Source organism: Haplochromis burtoni, unplaced genomic scaffold (genome assembly GCF_018398535.1).
Source record: "Haplochromis burtoni strain Fernald_Lab_line unplaced genomic scaffold, NCSU_Asbu1 Contig_89, whole genome shotgun sequence".
NCBI lineage: Eukaryota > Metazoa > Chordata > Actinopteri > Cichliformes > Cichlidae > Haplochromis > Haplochromis burtoni.
In genome coordinates, this window is record NW_024582450.1 from 1,393,403 (window position 1) to 1,415,614 (window position 22,212).

At 41.5% G+C, this 22,212-nt stretch overlaps 1 protein-coding gene across 5 annotated transcripts in view; it reads left to right on the forward strand.

Annotated features, from left to right (window-relative positions):
* The first annotated feature begins 1,307 nt into the window (after window positions 1–1,307).
* Window positions 1,308–22,212, forward strand: part of fermt2 (FERM domain containing kindlin 2) — a 37,112-nt gene continuing 16,207 nt past the window's right edge. For 2 of the 5 annotated variants that reach the window (XM_005934270.3, XM_005934271.3), the window contains exons 1-4: window positions 1,312–1,574; window positions 2,739–2,896; window positions 15,573–15,806; window positions 21,842–21,970. In XM_005934270.3, coding sequence (XP_005934332.1) covers window positions 2,740–2,896; window positions 15,573–15,806; window positions 21,842–21,970 — 520 coding nt within the window. In that variant the 5' untranslated portion in view covers window positions 1,312–1,574; window position 2,739. Of the gene's footprint in view, window positions 1,575–2,710; window positions 2,897–15,572; window positions 15,807–21,841; window positions 21,971–22,212 lie in introns of all 5 variants that reach the window. The other 3 variants (XM_014337460.2, XM_005934269.3, XM_005934272.3) reach the window with 3 other exon arrangements.

The window sequence follows — 22,212 nt, forward strand, 5'->3', positions numbered from 1 at the left end:
TCATTTGATCACCTCACAGAAAGCATGTGTAAAAGCTCCCAGTGTTCCCTTTTCTCTGCAGTTACTGATGATTTATCAGCACTCAACATGTGATGCTTCTGTAATTCAATTAGTTTCTAATACAGTGTAATTAGTGGCTTAGAGACAGTTAAATATAGTTTACAAAAGATAATATGTGATGTGGAATTGGATAATCTAATTAAGATTATTTATTCACTACTGAACTATTTCTTCTTTTTTAGATTTCTTGTCTGGAGTTTTACGTCTTATGCTCTGGTGGATTATTTTCTATTAGATAAAAATAAATATTTGTGAGGAAGTTTTCTTCACAGGCTCAAATTTTACAGCCAAATGTTTCAATGTCAGCAAAGAACAGAGGGATCTGCATTGCTTGGCTAATTTCCACACTTCATATTAATCGACTGGCTGAAATGGTGTTCACTTAAAGAAAATAACAGTATTTATGGCTATCAGTAAAGTGGGATTTTGGAAAAACACATTGGAAAAGTGATGAAACCAAAATTCCCTGTTATTCTGTCCACTTACTCCCATGAATAAAGAACCAAAGATCCCTGGATGCTGCTGCAAGGCTCAGCAGCACTATTGCCATAAAAGGTAGCTTGAGATCTTAACTGCATGTCTAATAACACTACCAGAAACGGATGAATTTCTTATTCCAGAAAGCAAAGCTGTAATAAAACAGCTTGCACATATAGCTCACATTCACACATGACTTATATTTTTAGATGGCGTGATTGTCAAATAAATGTATGGATTTGTCAGACAGCTTTTTAAAACCTGAGCCATTATGTTGGATTTTATGTCTCATATGCTGCATTTAAGATCTAGAATAAGGAAGATGATATATTTGTAGAAGTACTTTTTTTTTTTTCATTCCTGTTGCTTAAAGCTCCAATCTGTAGCTATATAAAGTAGGCAGAAATACATAATGAAAATCACATAGACACACGATTTTCTTCCATCATGGATTTACTAAAAATATTAAAATACTGTACTATATATATAGGGGATATACATTACTGGTATATCTATCAGCACCGCACTTTTACTTTTGAGTTCATTTTGATGCTATTATTTTTACCTTTTTTAATGTCCTGTTTTATTGCATTTTAATTAAGTAACAGTTAAATGTCACGCTAATTATTATTTCTACAACGTCGCATAAAGTATCGGGAGGGAGGCGACTCTCTCTCACACACACAGAGGCACACAAATCATTTGAAAGCTTCGAGTGTTACGTGTGTGAGAGGCGACAAAGGGACCAGTACGCGACCAGAAAAGCTCCCAGTATGAAAGGAAAAGTGGGATTGGAGAAGTGACGGTGACGTTATACTGCTGGAAAGAGAGGGAGGGAGGAAAGGGGAAGGCTGGACTCCATTAAGCCGAAGCCTGCGGGAAAACAGTTTGGGATACTTCACTTCTTCAGCGAGTTCTTCGGGGATTTCTTTCTTCTTTTTTTATTCCTTTTACAGACTTTCTACATGATTTAAAGACGGGGGACTTATTCTCTACCGTGTAGACGACTGCTTCAGCGTTTTTTCGTCTTTGTGAAGGTGAGTGTTCAGAGTTAAATGCTGACCTCAAAGCTGTGCCCGTTCTCTGCTGTGAAATACATAAAAAGAAAACCTTTTTCTTTTTCCTCCTACAGCCTGTGCTGCGTTCAATAAAACGTTCAACATTAATAACTTTTCCGGCTAATTTAAGAGGCTTGTCTGCTTTTAGAGACACTTTCTTCTGAACTTACCGCTTTACGGACCGACTCGGTGAATGTGCAACACGGGGCCGGGTAGTTTGTTGTACGAGCTCTGCTTACATAATTTCCCCCTCTCTGCCTATTTGTAAGGCTGCTTTTACCGTTATTTTTAACAGGTGAACCGGCACTTTTGTGTAAATAACCGCTGCCAAAGGCCTCTGGTTAACTTGTAGCCTCGGGACTATAGCCTTTGTTCTGTTTTTTATCGATTGGACGGCTGTTTTGATCTGTCGGACACTCTCCGATCAAGGAATGACAAATTGGCTATACTGTAACTTTTTGGCGGTCCTCCAACAGCAGAGCTCGTCTTCTTCCCAGCGAGAGATGTGGCGCGATGGAAAAACGGTTAATTCCGTCCTGCTTCACTTAATCATTCTCCATGGGTCAAATGTTCACCACAACTGTCAGAACTGCAGCTTTGCCATAAGCGTGGAAGTGTTTTCAAGAAGTAATTAAAAAGTGGCTGAATGGGGGTTAACTATTATACCAACATTCAGATGTTTGTGGCAATCGGTAAACTCTTTAATCACAGAAGGTAACACTTCCCACAGTGACCTTGCACACTCCACTGGAAACACTGTATCCTGGATTTCCCCACAATGTGCACCAATTGTATCTCAAAATACCCCCTGTCCCTTGTAAATGCCTGTGTTGTTCACCCTAATGACATGATAATGTCATAATTGAAAGCACAGTAGGTTTGTGCTTTCAAGAACTGAGCAAGTAACATGTTTTTAGTAAACTACTAAAGTAAATGTACCCATGCTAAGGAAATCAGCCTTCTGTTTGAAGCATCTAACAGGCTTCTTACTCAAGGTCTTGAAAGCATGCATTGGGGGTTGCGACACATGCATTTACTTACAGTGGCCAAAATGCTTCTCTTCACATCAGTGTGACAAAGGTTAGATAAGACCTTTGCTCCCCTCTCTCTTTCAGTCCCTCAAACTTTGGCTCTGTTTGGCAGGATGGCGCTGGATGGGATCCGGATGCCCGATGGCTGCTATGCCGACGGGACGTGGGAGTTGAAGATTCATGTCACCGACCTCTACAGGGACGTGTCGCTGAGGGTCACTGGGGAAATCCACATCGGTGGAGTCATGCTCAAACTGGTGGAGAAGCTAGGTATGCGAGTGTGCTGCTTGCTGGAGTGGTTGTGACTATTTTAATCAGCTAATCTAAAGTATAATAAACAGGCACCGCGTGGTCTTAACACAAGAAAGCAATCCACAGTCAATAAGCAGATACATAATTAGATGTATTCCTGTTGTAATAAACCTTTCCTTGTGTCATCCTGCCACTGGTGAATTTCTGACATGTGGCTGATTTGTGTTATCTGTTCATGTTTGCTGGGCAGTAAATACTACTTCTCTTCAAATTAGATGTGAGCATCCACACAGAAACACAGCTCTTCTTGTGAAAGCACAAAGTCTATATGGGCAAAGCTTAAAAGTATGGATTTAGGAATCAGAAGGAAAGTCAGAGGAAGGGGATCAGTTTAGAGTCTGGACACAGTTTGCTATTGTTTTTGAAAATAAAGGGCAGCCTGTTGGTTTGCCTGTGCAAATTGCTTAATGAGAATAAAAGTTGCTTGCAACCAGCTCAAACGGGGCTTAATGTTGCTCTTTGTTACCCTGCAGCATATATGGGTCAGTAACCCAAGGTATAAAATGAACCATACTGTTTCCCTCCCCCCACTCTTTCATGCACTGTTGTGTAGCTGCAGTTATGCACTTGACAAGTTTGGGTGAAAGTAAGCATAAGAGTCTTCTGTTCCAGCCACTTGAACACAGCCCTGTTTCATGCAGTCTGCAGAAAGGTCAGTAGCGGTGGTGGTGGTGGTTGCAGTGCCATTTGGGAGTGACAGTTTGTTGTGTGTTGACGACGCTTGAATGCTCAGAATTCCTGCAGCGCTCCAAGGTTTTATTCCCTGCCCATGGTACTGTTTTTAGCTCTCCTGTTAGAGCTCCACATAATTGAGGTCTTTGTTCGCTGTGGTCGACTGTGCGGAGTGGCATCTCTGCTAGGAGAGGGAAGTGTTGCTGACGAGCGTGGGACGAGATGAATTCATTGGTCTTTCTGCTCCGACTCGACTCAAGGCATGGCTTTGTCGCTTTCTCTGAGTTAACTTTTCTTCACCTTCTTGGCCATGTAGTGTACTGAAAGCACATCAAACATTTGTTGGTGTTTGTGCGTCATTACGTTTCATACATGGGATATGATAGGTTTATATCGTAACATAAAAGGTGTTTTAGGTTAGACCAGTTTTATTACAGTTAAATCATCATGTATCAGAGGCCGCATCAAGGCTGATTGGCTATCTTTTGTTTTCACCATCTCTAATTTCTGTTTTCCTGTTTGTAAGGATGTTGTCATTGATGACTTATTCTTTTATTCTTCTAATCTCCTAAGGAATCCAGTGACTTGAGGTCTTCACGTCCACAACTGAAAATAGTTTTGATTTGTTAAGCTTGATGTTGGCTGTAAAATAGGAGGACGTGGGTTCACATATTTGTTTGTGCCTTTGTCACATCCCATCAAACAATAAAAAAGTGCTGTAGCTTCAGCCTTGTTTACATTCATAAAATATATTGGAATCTTTTCCATACTGTCATGTTGCAAGCAACCTTTCTGCAGTTAATTTGGCTTACTCAAGTATACTTCAAGGTAGAGCAGAGCTTGTGTAGTAGCATTAAATTGCTTTCTGATGGTTTGATGTTTTTGTGCTTTCTAAAATGTTTATGGAGACTGTTGGGACTTTCTTCTATCCCTAAACACGAGTTTGTTTTCCACTGTAATCATTAACCAATAGACAGTATAAGCTATCCACATGACTGCACTTTGCAGGACAGCATGCACTATTATTGTCACACAGAATTTTGGCTGCTTTGAACACGCACTTCTTATCTTAGTTGAAGTTTTGTTACTGTGTTGGTGTACAATATGAATTGTTTGTTCAAATTACATTCTGAGTTTGGGGGAAATGAAAAGCAAGACGTTTTCAGTAACCTGTTTCCATATCTCGCAGCTCTCTGTAGTGAGAGTGCTGCACACTAAACACCCTTCAAGTGTTGTCGGGTACTCGCTGTTGGATTTGCTGGTGGCTTGGTCGTAGTGGTTATACATAGATAGCATTTCTCACATGGTGCTTTGAGAAAGAACACAGGTGTAAGAGTGTTTGCAAGCAAGGCCTCTGTCTCACACTCCCTCCTCTTTTCGTATTTTGGTCTTTTGCATTTTAAAATGAAGGAACCACCTTTTGACTCAGTTTTTTCAGCTGCTTTCCACAATGATGATAGCACTGTTTTGTTTGCTGTCAGCACCATTTGTTAATATGTGTGATAGGGTATATTTGCACACACAGTACGTATAATAGTTTTATGAGCGTGTTTGTGTGTGTTGTCTGCCTGTTATGCAAAGAACAACAGGCTATACATTTGTTCCTATTAGTAGCATTTGTCCATGTGTTTCCACATGCGAGTATGGTTGTGTGGGTTGGTGGGTGTGTGTCAACCGCATGCATCCTGCTTTCATCATTCAACCCTTCCTCTGTGCTGCAGGTCTCCCATCCACAGTGCAGGCTCAGATGGCCTTCGATAATGGATTAAATAGACAAATGCCAGGAAGGCACTCCACTATTGATCACAGCAGCGGACACTGCTTCCATTTCCCTGCAAAACTCCAGGAGAGCAGTATTTAAAGCCAGCTGATTAACCAACCCCTCGTCCCTTGCTCTTATAATCCTTTCATCCTGCCATTGTGCTCAATCATTGGCGCTTTCTCTGACTTTGTTGATGTTTTCTAAAAGTGCTGCACTCCTCTCTAAAAGGCAATTCTGCGCCATTTAGGAGGCAAAACAAGTATTGTACAAACAACATTAGGAAGTTGTGCAGCTTTTAGTTTGGGTAAACTGGGGTAAAGTGCATAATCGATTAATGTTTTAGAAGTGGCAGGCCTATACTCTATACAACTTCCTCTCCCTCGCTTTCTACTCTAATTTTTTCTTCTTTGCAGGGAAAAAAAATATATAGTTTCATCTTTTTCCTGCAAAGAAGAAGAAATTAGAGTAGAAAGCGAGGGAGAGGAAGTTGTATAGAGTATAGGCCTGAACTGTCTCTCCTGTTGCTGTCTGTCCTCATTGTGACGTTAGCTACGCTGCTAAAATTCCATAAAAGTCTTCGACGAAGCAGGAAATGACTCCAAAGGTTTGGCATGCTGCTCTGGTCGCTGCCGTCATTGCTGGAGTCTTTGCTGCCTGCTTCAACCACCTACTGCTCTGTTTCTGTCTTTTCCTTTCTCCATGTTTCGCTCTGACTTCACCCTCTTTTCTCTGTTCCACTTTTTTCAAATATATTTTGATTATTGTGTCTGAATATTCAAAACCATCCACTTCTCCGTCGTAGCAAGGCTTAATAATCAATAGTAAACACAGAGGTACACAGGTTTGTTCATTTACACTGACTGTTAAGTGTTACAAAAATAGAGCTTGCATATTTTTGAGAGTTAATGTGATTGTTTCCAGTGAGTGACCTGCAGTTTTTGGATCCCTCACCACAAACCCACCACAGAAAACCTTTGCTGCATGTCCTCAATGCATTTGTGATGATCACCATGTTCTTTTTTTGTTAAGTGTTGAATTAGGATTGATTTGCAAGTGACTGTAATGTTTGCATTGAACAAATTTGGTTTTCAAGATAATACTTTACTTGCTCAGCTATTTAACTTTGGTGTCTTTAATAAAACTGATCTTGCCGCTGCTGCAGGTTGTGGTGACCAGAAGGCCCTGGTTTAGGACGGTGGTGTCCAGGTTTCATTGGGAAACAGCTGCCGTTTAGCACAGGATGTTGACCTTCCGCTATGGTTTTTCTTTTTTAAATGCACCTTCTCCTGCCTGTGTGCCTTGCATCCTCGCCTTGGGCTGAGGAGAGAGAGATGGGTCTGCAATATCAGTTATAGCTTTCCCGAGGAGAGCGAACACATCTCTCACATCTTTTACTTTTATTACAGTACACAAAGGACAACACTGATAGGTGGTTATAACCACCTGTGTTCTGTTTTCTATCATCGTGACCCGACACACGGTTTAAACAAATTGCTATACTTAATGAGACTCATTGATTGTGGCTGTGGAGCCTTTCGAAAGGTCTGCTCTCATGAAGTGAGAAATGGCCTGGCAGGCTGTGTGTTCATCTTACTGTCTAATCTCTCTGGCAGGAAGTACTTATCCTAAGTGGTGGTCCTGCCCAGGCCAGAGCTTTCCTGTTTCACCAGTAAGATGTTGTGATTGTGTTGCTCTGTACTTAGACTTGCAAATGTGATCATATGCTGGCCATTGGTCAGTATAATTCTATACATACTCTGTGTTGGCCATATATAGAAGTGTTTGGCAGCCCAATTAGGTCTGCTGAGCTACTTCTTTTTTCTTTTTTCCTTTTAATATTCAGCTGATTATACAGCTGAAGTTGATGCAACCAGAATCTCATGAGTGCTAGGTTCAGAGCTTGAGCTATTAGTGGATTAATTTAATAATGATTCATTTAATGCTATCAAGATTATGATTTACCCACTGAAAATGGCTGGTAATCTGATCCCCTTTACAAATGTAGATTTGAAAAGTGCACCATTATCCAGTTGGAAAACAATGATATTAAAATCCATTGCCTTCTCTCTGTAAGCACTTGTATGAAAGGACTGCTGTTCGTTATGGATGATTTAATTAATCATGTTTGGCATCTGAAACATGCACCGGAACAAAATATTATTGGCTCCTCTGCGACACTGATGCCAGGTTGGATTTTTTTTTTCTTTGCCCCCCCCCCCGACCTTTCTGTAGTACAAACAGCACAAAGGATCCAGTGGAAGGAAATGTTAGCACTCCACATTGTTGTTGTAACACCACACACCTGTGTGTCAATGGAGTAAACTGATCTGGAGTTTTTGTTCTGCTTCTCAGCCCACATTCATTTATTTTAAAGCTGTCCCCACCTCTTTTTTTCCCCTCTGCTCTCCCATTCATAGAGAAAAGTTTTGTTTCAGTGATCAAATCATTTGAAATAAGAGTTTCTTAGCTGCCTCCAGTATTTAGAACTTTCACTTTGGTATGTTTGTTCTTCTGAGAATTTCTCATGATGTTGCAATATAGTTTTTTGCCATCCAAATCACAGGGGCATCAGCGGGCCAGCTTATCACAGTCCTGAAGGCACGTCTGGTAGGTTTCATACATGGAGGACAAATGAGTATTGTGTATCTGTTCCACTGATCTTAGTCCCAGAGTTACTTTGTAATGTCATTATTCCACCGGGTCCCTGAACACTTAATTGCATAAAGCTGTGTTAGGGTGGAGGAGGAGTACCCTCACTGTTTTGCTGTGTTTGGATTATGACACAAATGGATACAAACTATCTGTCTCTAAGGAGTTTTCCTTTAATAGCCCTCTGGCCTTTCCTAATGTATCAAAGCCAGCGCTGTTACACCCTTTTTACTCCTATCAGTAAATTTCATGTTAGGATATCTCATTCAATGTTATAAAAACCTAGTTCAGCAGCTCTTACACTACCATCTTACGTGTAGGCCTCCATATTGTCTTCTTCATTTATAGTTGAAGCTGCTTGATCTTGTCCTGCAGAGTTGTAAGTTGCTGAGATGAGACTGGGATGTAAAGCTGTAAGGCCTTGATTTCACTTCATGTGTCAGCGAGTGCACGAGGGTCTGCTTGGTTTCTGAGTGACCTAAATTTCATCATTAGGCAGTGAGCACGAGGGGTAATATTAAATGGGCTACTTACGTGGCACTTTTCTAAGTGAAATTCACCCATTCACACATACACATTCATGCAAGTGCTTTTTCCCTATATGCCTAAGCACTTTTAACCTAAAGCCTAGGTTTTACCGCATTGCAGCGATAGACATCTAGATACACGACAGACGAGTAGCCATTTGGGTGAGCAGGAATTATACTTTCCACATCCGGGAGTCTGCTAGGGTCCACTTTGGTCCCAGTGGCGTAAATTTTGACATCAACGAGCTGGGGTTTATGCAGACTTTAATGTGACCATGACTCGTTCGCAGAAAATTTACATTACAATGCTCCAACTACGCATTCTCATCAGGTGGAGGACCTCAAGCGCACGTCAAACAAGTATAACAGCAATGACTACTTGATCGTTGTTGTTGCATCTGCAGTGGAGTCTAATCTAGGCGTTATATGTCTTTGATGTACGCTCGAAGACCACTGCCTGGGGCACATGCGTAGTTTGTGTATTCTAATGTAAATTCTACATGGACGAGTTGGTGTGGTCACAGAAAACAGGCAGGCACAAGGACTGTCTGATGACAAAATTTATGTCTCTGGGACCTGAGTCGATCATGAAGATCTTACAGACACAGATAGTATAATTGCTGCTTAACATTCACACACTTTTATTTCATTGGAGGCAATTTGTGGCTCAATATCGCCCAAGGATTCCTCAACTTTAAGGTTGGTGAAGCCAGGTATTGAACCACCTCCTTCCCATCAGTAGACCTGACCGTGATGCCTGCCAATTATATGCGACTCTGGGGTCTTTTCTATAGATTGTGTAATGGTTCACACGCGCTGCAGGCAGTGTACCTCAAAGAAGTACAATAGGAGTAAGTACTTGGGTGTGCTATTCATGTCTATATATAATCAAAGGTTAACTGAAGCAAAAAAACTATCCTCGCTGAAATCGTATCTGAAATCGTATCTGAAATCTTATTTGAACTTGTTATTTTCAACTGAAATCATAACAACAGACGCGGCCAGTTTCCTGTTTGCAGGAGAGACCAGCTTGGTCTGGTTTTAGCTGCTGCTGACAAATGCTGGGGCTCATGAATCTGTGGCTGTTTCATTATAAAAGTATTATTACTGTGATGTGTTCACACCCACGACCCTAAGTGGGGTAAGTTTCCATGGATAGATGGAAAGTCCAAAGTGTTCTGCACCAACACTGGTAAAACATGTTAACAGAGACAAGTTACTGTACTGTTCTTTTAGACAGTGTCACTGCCAATTAAACTTTAAGCCAACGATAAAAAAGAGTTCAGTAAATGTAAACCTTAATAAAGCTAGCAGCCATGAAAATGCAGGGTAGATCTTTTTCCTTCGGTGATTACAGACCAGTTCTTAAAGGCCACTGTTGTGGTCATTTTCCTCCTTTTTAAAGTAAAACTTGTTATTGTCTAGCGATTTTGGTTGAATGAAAGGGTGTTGACCAAACAACCAACCAGATTACCTCTGTACCTTGTACACAAGCGTTCAAGTATATACCAGCCTAATGTGAAAACCCAGAGGGCCTGTTTATGCTTGAAAAGATGTAGTTTGTAGCATGTGATGTAGGTGGGAAGACAAAAGACTAAAGACCTTTAAAGGCGTGGTGAAACCGTCATGAAGATGACGTCAGTAATGGTATAGTTTCGAGTGTTGTTGTGTAAATAGGAGTCTTCTAGGCTGGGTGTGTGTGTTGGGGGGATTTATAAATTCCAAAATACATCAGAATGCACTTAAATGGTTTTTGGGCACTGTGTGTATTGCATATTTCTTTCCTTTGATAAATGGCATGTTTGAGGTATTGGAAGAATTCTGTGTTACGTAACAAGAGGCTGAAGTAATCTCAGCTAATTTAACTTAGCCTGTCAATGGAAAGCACTGCAGTTTTAACAGTGTTGCTTTGTGAATAGCAAAGGGATTAAAAGTGCATGTTTGTCTTATTAACTTTACACTTTTCTTAGTTGTGTATCACATGGAACATGTGCATCGTGTGGCTGTCTTCTGATGTGTAGTGATTAACACTGTTTACAACTCCATACATTGTCTTTAACACCAGCTGCTGAATTCATTGTATCGCTTTGATCTTTAAATACAATCCACCGTGACTTTGTCTGATGCCCTGCATACAGATACTGTCATCACCTCTCTTTTTAACCTGTTGTGCACATGTTGGCTATCTGATGTTGATGCTATCCAGTGTGACTGTACGAGCTACAAAGAACCTAAAAGCCATTTGCTGTAACTCTATTTTAGTGCATTGCAGTTGTTGGCTGTATCTTTGCTTGTCAATACCAACCTTCACCCTGCTTTAGATGTGGAATATATTTAGAAGGGCTTTCTCTTTGTACAGGGGGAGAAAGTGTGTGTGTGTGTGTGTGTGAGATATAAGGCTGACGAACCTGCTGCACTGTCTTTGTTGTGTATGAAAACAAATTGTCACCCTGCACCACTTCCCCGTGGCGTCAGCCAGAAGTCACCAAGGAAACTGCATGACCGAGCTAATTTTTATCAGCAGCTTAAAAAAAAAAGATACAATCTTGCACTGCGTGGCTTTGGATATCACTGACAGCTAACAGATTTGTTGTGATAGCCACAATCATTTTGTTCTTTGCTAACACAAGAAATAGTCTAGAGCTGTAACCATGTCTTCTCTTAAATCATCTCCATCAGTGAAGCTAGAAATGAGCCTGGATTTTGCTTTAGGCAACAGCTGACTGTCACTGTGCTGGTTGAAACCCAATAAAGAGAGGGCATGAGTCACTGAGTCCACAGAGACCACATCTAAGAATGACTTGTGTGGTTTTTTTGTTGTTGTTGTTGGCGTCCCATCTACTGTAGAGCTGCAACAATTAGGTAATAGGTTGTTCATCTAGTGATCAATAGAAAAATAATCAGCTATTTTCAGATCATTTAGGTTTTTAAAATTCCGTCCTTTGTGGGCTTTTCCTGCTCTTTTCAGTCTTATTTGTTGGTAAATTGGTTTGTTAATGGAAGAAAATTGGCAGTTTCATCATTTCAGGTTGAGCTTCAAGAAACTGAGAGAGACACTGTGACATTTTAAAGACTAGCTGATTAGTTCAGAAAATAAATATAACTGTTAGCTGAAAACATGGTCACATGATTGCAGAACTGCTGGTTGGTTTTTTTTTGTCGTCATTCTGTACATTTTAGAAATATAGAAGCATTATTCCAATTTAGAATTGGTTTCCATTGATCAGATAAGATTTATTTATGAGCTTATGACATTGTTCTGCAACAGATGCAAACATGAATGTTTTAGTTTTTGGAGGCATGAGGACAATCGAAGATGTTTCTGTATATTTAGTGTTTTTCACAGATAGACCTTCATTTTGAAATTCCTCTTCCTGATGCTTCCTATCACTTGTCCTCTCACATTGTGTCCCTAGACAGAGCTCCTCCCCGTCCTCTGCTCATCCTCTTCCACTCCTCCTTTCCATGACCTTTCTCTCATTCCCTTTTTCTCATGCTTTTCTCTGTTGTCCCGTCCTCTCCCCCTCACAGACGGGCCCTCTACACACAGTCACTTAATATAAACTGCACCGATGCTGACTAAAAGAAAATGGATGAAGAGGCAGGATGTAGAAGGGAGTGGCAGTTCAAGCCCTTTAGAGTACAATTTTAGCATTGTCTGTCTGTTGTCTTTTTTTGCTAAATGCCTCCTAAAACAATGGCATTATTAATCCGTCCTCTTCTTTCTTTTCTTTTTTTTAAACCAGTAATTCTGGTTGTGGTATCTGGTGCACAAAGCAGAGGAAGTGGTCTTGGTTGAAAGCTGCGGCAGTAAGGGTGACGAATGGGGAAAGAAGTTGGTTGGGCACAATTTATGAATTAATTTCGCTTGTTAAATCATGAACACGCACATAACACAGGGAGCTAATTTAGTTAGTGCATGCATAAGAAGACCACCCTCCCCTAGACTAATACCCACACCTCCTCACACATACTCTGTATCATCTTTCATATCCTGCAGAGGTCATAAAACACGGTTTTCCCATTCTCTTTCCCCTCCTCATGTCATTCAAGCTGTACACATGCGCACACACACACACACACACACACACACACACACACACACACACACACACACACCATTCTGTTAAGGCGCTGTGGGTCCACATTTAATGCAGCCAATTACTTAGGCCCCCCATTCCTCTGGCTGCTGTATTACGTCAGGCTTGGCAGACTGCATTTTTAGCTGGTAGATGCCATTGGCCCTCCCTCTATCTGTGGATTGAGTTACCATGTTACAGCTTTAAGAGTCCAATGGAGGCCTGCCCGAGCTGCCCTTATCCAATCACGACACATCGACCCACTGCGTAATGATACAAGCAACGAGACAGTAAAGTCGTGTCCAGGAAGGTTTTGGCATAAGATGGCAACAAAGAAACAGAAGCAGGGGCCGTAGAGAGCTTCTTGAGGGTAGCTGAGACCAGCTAAAACGTGCACTCATGTCTTGCCACAGATTGTATGGTGGTCATGCATGCCGAGTATAAGGATATTTCTATAGAATGTGGTCTGTGGTGAAGACCTGAGTGCCAAACGTTAATGCTAGTTGTTCTGCAGGGCTCCCAGACACCAGAAATTACAAGGTTGAAAGAGGAAAAACTGTGAGCAGAGTTATGAAAATACATTCAGGATTATTTTCAGATTTTCTCTCTGTGCTCCCTCTCATTATTTCAGCCTTTAATAGCTGTAGAAGACTTAAGGGAGCAGTTTCTCTAAAGGTAGCATATGAAGTTGTTATCTGCACAGCTGAGGCATCAGAACTGCTTGATGACAGCTAGACCCCATGCTGCTAAAGCAACTCTCACAGGGCTTCAGAAAGCCTGGAATGTTTTCACTCAAGTACCAAGTGTTTGCCCACTGGAGTAAACAGTATAAAAGCCAACAGCCTGACAAACAACCCCTCCCCAGGAGAATTCACAGAGCCCTAGGCTTTCACAATGCCATCTGCATTGACATGCTGGTGGCCACTCTTTTCCTTAAATTTGTTCTCCCCATCTCTTGTAATCCTTTCCTCAGCCCAGTTTGCTTTACTCGCATCTCAGCAGTCTTGCTTCCTTGGTCTAAGGAGAGACAATCTGTTGTTTCACTTCCTCACCCACTAATCCCATTCATTCAGCTTTTAGGCAGAGTCCGCAGGAGTGTGTCAACAGTGTGTATAGATGCCTGTATGTAAAGGTCGTGGAAAACAACAGCAGCACATGGAAACAAAAGCCCACCATGGTGGCACCAAACTGTTTGACTGACAGAGAAGGTCGGCAAAGAGAAACATTCAAGATCATCTTTGCAGTCTTTCACTTTGATGTACTTTTCAATTTATAGAATGAATTACCAGCAAACATCAACATTATAAAGGGAAAATGGATGTGAGGTTTTGCGCTGTTCTGTGTGTAACTGCTGCTTGCTCACAGTGTACTTGAAGGTAATTGCAATCCATTATGGCTCCAGTTTGTGCATTATTACCTGTGTCCTTCCTCGTGTCATAACAGCAGAAGATGTAATGAGCTGACGACGTATTCTCTCCTGTGCTACCAGCCTTGAATGCAAACTAGGTCGGTGTCCTTAATGAGGAAGAAAGCACATATTTTTTTCCATTAATGTACAGACTCGATAATTCATTGAATTAGAGTTAGTTGAGATTAAATAGCACAATTGGAAGCTTCATAGGGGTATTTTGTGGTAAAACCTTTCCCTTAGTCTGCATATGTAAACTTTACTGAGCTTTTGTATTTTCTAACTGAAACCTGAATCATGATGTGCCAATATACTGTATTTGCACTATATTCCTGTGATCTGACTATTGGTTTCTTATCTTTGTAGGGATATCAAACGTCTGTCTGACAATAGGTTGATGACGAGCATACAGACCTTTTTCAAACACCCTCACTGACCCCGCAGTATCAGTATCGAATGATTTGATTAAACGGTGACTGAGCAAACTGACGTCTCTGTCTGGGCAATGACTCACTAAGAGCATAGAGCGACTCAGAGTGAGACTGAGAATAAGCTGGAGAAACAGTGAAGAGGTATGTGGGTGGAGGAAATGAGACCGATCTGGGAAGTGCCTTCCTGAAATAATGTCGGGATAATGACATCACTACTCGGGGGACATCTGAAAGTAGTCAAAAAAAAACTTCAGGCTTATTCACGTCATCTCAACTATCAGTCTGCTAACAAGACTGTTAAATTTTACACTTGATCATAAAGGAACATGTGCACAGTGTGGGGTACATAAATAGCCGGTTGGTATTTTAAACACCGTGTAAAGTTATGAGCCTTTGAGCTAACCGCTTAACTTGCGTGGCTAATTTGTGAATGTATCCCAGTCACTGATGAATCGCATTAATACATGAGAACAATGGTTTTAACAGAGCTACCACTATGTCTGTGAATATTCGGTTTTGCTCACCACTTTGATTTGCAATTCAAATAGAGCTTCAGCACATTGCTGAGCTGCTCACATACAGACGAGAACCAGGTGATCTGCAAAACAGATGCTTTGAGTTCCCTCAAATCCCTGTGGTTTTCACCTTCCCCTTGAAGTGAGACACATACACCATGAGACTACAGGTCAGTCGCTATTGTTGGTGATCCCCTGCAGAGCAAAAGCCTGGAAGCAATGCAGGGTTTTGGGTGCCTTGCGTCTGCTTTAAAGGGATCACGGTGTGACTCTGGAACAAAGAGGGCGGTATGAACCTGATATTCCCTCAGCGTCACACAAACAGCCACGTCTTTCACACATTCAGTCTTTTTCCCCCCTCCTCTGTCTTTGACTTCACCGTCTCTGCAATAATGTGCTGGTGCCCCTTTTCAATCAAGTGTGACCTCCAGCTGGGAGGGGATATACTTGGTTGGGTTATCAGTAGAGTGTTATACAGTGTTCTACCATACAGCAATATAAATGCTCCGTTCTTTGCTTAGTTTTCTTTGCAGCTTTTCAGTTTACATATTGATCACTGTAACTTCTCCATCTTTTTCTGCCTTCTCTTAGATGTAAAGAGGGACTGGTCGGACCATGCTCTCTGGTGGGAGAAGAAGAAGACATGGCTGTTAAAAACCCACTGGACGTTGGATAAGTACGGCATCCAAGCTGATGCCAGGCTGCTCTTTACGCCGCAGCACAAACTGCTACGGCTCCAGCTCCCCAACATGAAGCACATGAAAGTCAAGGTCAACTTCTCTGACCGAGTCTTCAAGGCCGTGTCGGACATCTGCAAAACTTTCAGTGAGTGAACGATAGACTCCTTTTCAGAGGAATAGAATGAACAGTTTTATTTTTAGTGGACATGTGAAAAGTTCTCATGAAGCCAGTGTGAGATCAGGTGTTGTTGGCAAGTACTTATGTATTTGAAATTGTTTCACTTGCAAAATGGGGCATGCAGTTTACTTATGCACACCCTGTTTAACTGGAAACTTCCTGTGGTGATAGTATTTTTGGAAAAGGTCTAAAATGCTCGACATCAAACATAGCTAATCATGCCCTTCCTCCCTCTTTGTTTTTATCCCTGGCAATTTGTTGTGTTTATTAAACACAGTCTAAGCTCACAGAGCCAAAGTGGTGTCTCCTGACTTTCAGCCCAATCTAAAGTCATGTCCTTGAAACCTGGGCTCCAATCAGTCTCACAATAATGTTTCGTAAACAGAGATTATTTATCTGTCTCAGAAACAAAGGTGTGCAACAAGGTACACAGAAATGACTCCTACTGTTGGTCACAGTCTCCTTCTTATAACATCAGTTCTAATTTAAGTGTCCTCCATGGCGTAGCTAATGCCTAAAGGTCACACGCATACACTATAGATATCTGCTGATCTGCCAAAGATGACTGAGGTCACATGCTGGACTCCAACAACCCCTGACCTACTAACATCCACTTTTCTTCAGCTCAGATCTCAATCCTTGCCCCTTGCCCCTTGCCTCTGCCTCTCAATCACTATCTACAGTACAGTTTGAAGGTTTGAAAAAACTCCCACGCACGTGTATCCTTAGACAGGATCATAACACACCTGTCGTGTCCTGGTCACTGAACTGTGTTCGGCAAGTAGGATCCGGGGCTCCAGTGACAGGGTCTCCTTTTGGTATCGCTTGACTTAGCTTTTAGTTTAGTTTCTGCAGAGCATTTTATTTAGTGTAAATATACAAAGAAGCTTTTTTTGAAAATACGGGGCAGAGACATCTGTTATATTCACATTTACATAAGCATACATTTTAGAAAAACTTATATTAGCTGACTTTGCAAGTTGCAAGATTTTATTTTCAAAAATAGAGAGTGGGGATGTTTTTTTTCCTTTTGCTGTAGATGTATGACAGTTTACAGTTGCAGTGACCTGGAAGCATTTTTTGTTATTTGGGCAGCTTTCAATTTGACAGTTTCCTCTGCATAGTTTCTCCTGCCTGCCTGTGAGCTGCATAGTGAATACGAGTGGACAGGAAGAGTGGAGGCCTGTCCAGCTGGCCTTTGTTTCAGACAGCAGAAAGGGAGGAGCAGGGATAGTGAAAGACAGAAACCAGATTTGATTCTTCTTTTTTTCCAGTGATGATGAGCTTGGCTTTAAGACCAGATCTAGTTCTCGTGTTTAGTTCTTCAGTCATTGGGTTACTTGTGCAAGTCTGCAAAACAGAAAGAGAAAACAGTTTTACAACTACCTCATGCAACAGTCTTTTACTTTGCAGTATTAACAAACATTATTCTTTCCTCCAAACTAATGTTTTGTCTGGTTTTTAGTCTCGCTAGAGCAATTGAATTCTGTCAGTGAACATGCAGCATAAGAAATCAACATAACACTCTCATTGTCATTACATACTTCTCCCATGTCCAAAGCAGCTTGTTCTTGACAAATGCACTCCATCTGGTAAGACTGGAAAAGAGAAGAGGGCTCAGCAAAAGGCTGATGTACTGTAATACACAAAAATCACTCAGTTCCACTCCTGTTTTGACCTTACATCCTGTCCTCTACTGCTTAGTTGATAGGAAAAAGAGGCATTTGGGATTTTCCACAATTAGTTTAAAGATAACAATTTTGAACTCTGTAAACAATTCAGAGTTCTCCAAAATTATATTTTTTCCACTTTTTGTAATGTCTTCTGTTTTGTGAAGAAATGCAACTACAATGCTACAGGGAAAACTTCTGTCACAATTTCCTGGCCCAATTCACACCAAAAGATACTCAGCTTAAAGTTTTAGAGAACAGAAGAAATTGTTTAATCTTCATTTGCTTAATGATGCAACCAATAACTTTGGTATATTGTGTAATTAAAGTTCAGACAAGTCATGAAATCCAACTCACTCCCCAATCCTGATGGATCAGCTAATGTCATCCCACAGTAGGGTGTACTGTTGTTAGCTGCCTTTCCTGCAAGCTGCTTTGCACCCCACCAAAATTCCAGCTCCTCCTTTTGCTCACTGTGCCATCTTCACAACCTGGTTTCTCATATTGACTAAATATATATTCAGCCCACACACACACACACACACACACACACACACACACACACACACACACACACACACACACACACACACACTCTAACACCATTTGTTCTGTGAGCCAGCAGACAGAATGTACTCTTCATAACTGACTAACACATGACTGGGGACATTGGAGCCTGAGGTGGTGCAAATCTGCTGCCTCCCTTAGAAAAGCGTCATTTCAGACTAACAAGAGTCAAGCTGCTGCACTCAGAGCAACTGTGCAAGCTCTTTTAAACTACTGTGCGCTTGAAAACCAACACAGAGGGTTTTCTATGGAATGGCTAATAGGCAGCACCAGTAATGAAATGTTACAGTGAGCCATTAAATAATGTCTGGCAAAACAGATTCATGAGTAATTTGTCAGTAGCACCTCACATGAAGAGTGACTTTGAAGCAGACATCTGTAATTTTTTGGTCCCACCACTTTGTCCTCAAGAAACCTTTCTGATTTTTGTATGGACCTTAGCTCTGTCGTTTTGGTCCAGCAGAGTTATGACCCATCAACCTGTGGCCTGCTTGACTGGGCCCAAATGTGCTCTCAACTGTTGTCATAACACAGGAGTACTGTGGTTTGGCCTCAGCTCCATCTCCTAAATGTAAGTGCATCATTATCCTTTCTGAGTTGCCTTTTAGCACATATTTAGCCTTGTGTCTGACAGAGAAAGAGAACTGTCACTCTTCCCAAGCCACTAAGGCCGTTTGGTATAGATTGTCAAAGCCAGAGTGAAAAATAGTACAAGAGACTTGTGCCATTTTAAGAACTGAATGAACTCGTAGTATGATTTGACTTAATATAAACACCAAAAGTTTATCATTCCTTTATGTGTAATCAGCTCAATTCTTAAAACATATAATGCAAATGGTGTGTGTGTGTGTGAGTCTTTAGACCTGTGACTCAACTGCAACATCTAGCTTCCATGTGTGGTGACAGCAGAGCCTGTTCTGAAACTCATGTGAGCTTGGCTTGGAGCTGCATTAACCAGTTCTCCACTCCACCTGTTACAGGTGCAGGTTTGAAGTGCCCTTCAGCGCTCAGTAGATCTTCTGAGCTGAAGGACTATCCTCGCCACTTGTAGTCCTTTCCACTGGGAAAGGTTTTCCATATTTTATATGGAGGACCGCTACAGCACCAGACTGGTAGCATGTGAAGCAAAGGGCCCGGCTTGGTGGTGAGCAGCTAAAAAGAACAGAACTAAAAAAAACAAAAAAACGAGTCGCCAAATATCCTAGGCCTGTTGTTAACATACCTGGGCAGCCCGCCCAAGTAAAGCCTATATGTGGGAACTAGACCACCTATTCTCAACATTTAGGAGTATGCAAGGGAAACACAGGAACCAGATGATTCCTTTGTAATTTTTTGCCCATGTAGGTCTATATCAGTTTATACGGCAAACTTAAGTGCTGTAAAATTAGACTGTGATGATGTTTGTGATTCTTCTGCGGCTGGTCTTACTCACTGCAGTGAATCATCTGTTCCAAAGAGTAAATCTTGCAAGCGCTGCTGGCTCCCAGTCAATCCTTTTCCTCTGGCTTCAGGCCTGGTTACTGCCACAAGTCAGCAGGACAGAAGATTGGGATCTTATTGTCTAGGTGTCATTTCTGCAAATGAAAATCCACCAAGCCTTTGTAAGCATTCTGACCATCACCCTCCTCCTTTCCTCCTCCTGACACCAGCCAAAAGTGGTGAGCGTAGGAGTATGAATATGTCAGCAAAAAATTAACTACAACACTTGCCCGGGATGAGAATTGGCATTTCCAAGACCATGGTTGTCAGCCAGAAAAGGGTGTACTGCCTGCTCTGAGTTAAGAGTGAAGTATTTCTTTAAATGGAGGCATTTAGCTGTCTTGAAGCCTGGTTGCCAAGTACGAGGAGAGCTGAGCAGAAGATCAGCAGGGTGATTGATATAGTTTCAACAGTTATGGAATCTACATTCCTACCACCTATGGCCACTAACTGTGGTGGGTAGTGACCTAAAGAATGTAATCATGCATACGAGCAGCATAAATGATCTCCTGAGTAGATAATTTTTCTGGATGTCGGTGCATTTTAGTGGAACAAATTTGCACGTTATTAAGCAGCCACAGATTTTTCCAGAAATCAGATACACTGCTGCATACGTGTACATGTTTATAGTTCTTAATTAAATGAAGTTTTTGAGCTGTCTGGTTTTGACAACAAACTCAAAGTAGTGTAAACAATTGAAAAACATGGCGTTAACTCATTTCATTGAAATAATAGAGATCGATTACATCAGATGCATTGTCTCCCCCAGAGTTTGTCATGCTAATATTTATAATATGGAAAAGTTCCCAGTGTTGATGATAGGCTCATAACAATTAAACAGAGTTAGGTTGTAATTAAATGCCACATGGTTCTGCAATGTCTCACAAAAAGACACAGTCCTATCCATCTACTTGCCGTTTGGTACACACTTTACTGTGTATATTTGCCTCCTCGGGGGCTAAAGCGCAGCAGCAGGCCTGGAACTCACATGGCTGTATAAGGGCACGGGGACTGTGCTCGTCTGCTACAGCAGAGTGAGAATGGGGGAGGAGGGAGGCAGAGAAAGGGTGAGCTCCCATCTGGTAGTTCTTAAAACTCCTGGAATGCTTTTGCTTTAGTTACACAAACCAAACAAGCTTGCACATCAAGCCAAGACGTTCTCTCAACCCTTCTGCCTGTGCTTTCCACAACACCTTCTTCAGTTACTTGAAAAAAATGATTTGATTCAATAGATATGAGAAAATGGATAGCTATGCACTTGATTACATAAAAATATGAAATATTGCTCTCAAGTATCTGCGTGCTCGTCAGTTAATATGGAATCCTCGAGAAAACCAAGTCCAGCTGTGGGTCCAGATGTGCGTTGCTTCTAGCCGAGCTCCATCTATTCTAGTCCTGACACATTCTGGCCGTCTCACCGCCTATATCAGAACCGCCCCAAGCCATCCTAAAACATCATTTCTGCTGCTGCTGAGTGATGGTTCCCTGGCCTCCAGGCCCAAGGGAAGGAGGGAAAAGAGAGAGAAGCCAGGGAATAAAGACTGCTCTGTTTTAGTCATTATATTCAATATGGCGGGTGTCTTACTGTCCGAGTTGGATCTTGCACACTTCTCTTCCATTTGCATACATGCAGTTACAGTTTGGTTCATTTCATCTTTATTACCTGTTTGTTGTGAAGAGTTTTGGGAGGGTTTTTGGCGGGCAGGGGGGTAAAAGTAACGCTACTTTACTATTCTCCAATGTCGGCTGAATTGTGTTATTAATGTGTGTTGGAGGAATTGTCTAAGGAAGAGGAGTAGGAGGGCGATGGAGGATGTCTGCTCAGTCTCAGCTGGGGATTAAAGTTAAAGCAAGATTTGTTAGAGCCCTGAGAAAAGGGATTTACAGTATTCCACCCTATATGTGCACAGCTGTCTGCATCCGTTTCCCTTTGCTTTTTTGTCCTTCTTCTCCCCCGCCACCTTTCATTTCCCATCAGGTCTGGGGGAAACAAGTCCCTGCTGCTGGGTTATAGCGAGTTCCCCCCCCATCTGCCTCTCACCTTTTTTTTTTTTAGATTTGGGTTGGTTTAGTGTCCCTATTTTCACCTACTATACAGCTTAAAGTCATTGAGGTCATGTGGTTTTATTTCAAGCCTATAGTTGAAAAAACGCAAATTACTGTATGGTTTTGGGGACTCTATGACATCCAAGCCTGTCTGTCTTTGTGTCCAAATGGCTTTGTTGCTAGTCAAGGTTTATGCTTATGTGACATTGAATGGATCTTCTTAATGTTTCTCCCCAAAAGATATCCGCCACCCAGAGGAGTTATCTCTACTGCGCAAGCCCCGTGATCCCAAAAAGAAGAAGAAAAAGTTGGAGGAGACGGAAGAAGATGATCTGGAACTGGAGGGTCCGATGTTAACACCTGGATCAGGTGAGCTGCTTCTATGGCTCGTTAACAATGTTTTCTAAAGAACTCCAACTGAGTTTGAAGTTGTTAGGAACAAAAATATTTCTTGATGAATAAAGCCAGGGTATTTTTGAGTTCATATTCCCAACCCATGAGTTGAAAGTTTGTATAAACCTAACCATTTAGGTTTTTACATTCTGATCTGTTTTTAGGTAATCAGGAAGAATTTTCACTTTCTTTTGCTGTGAAAAACAATTGCTCCTATT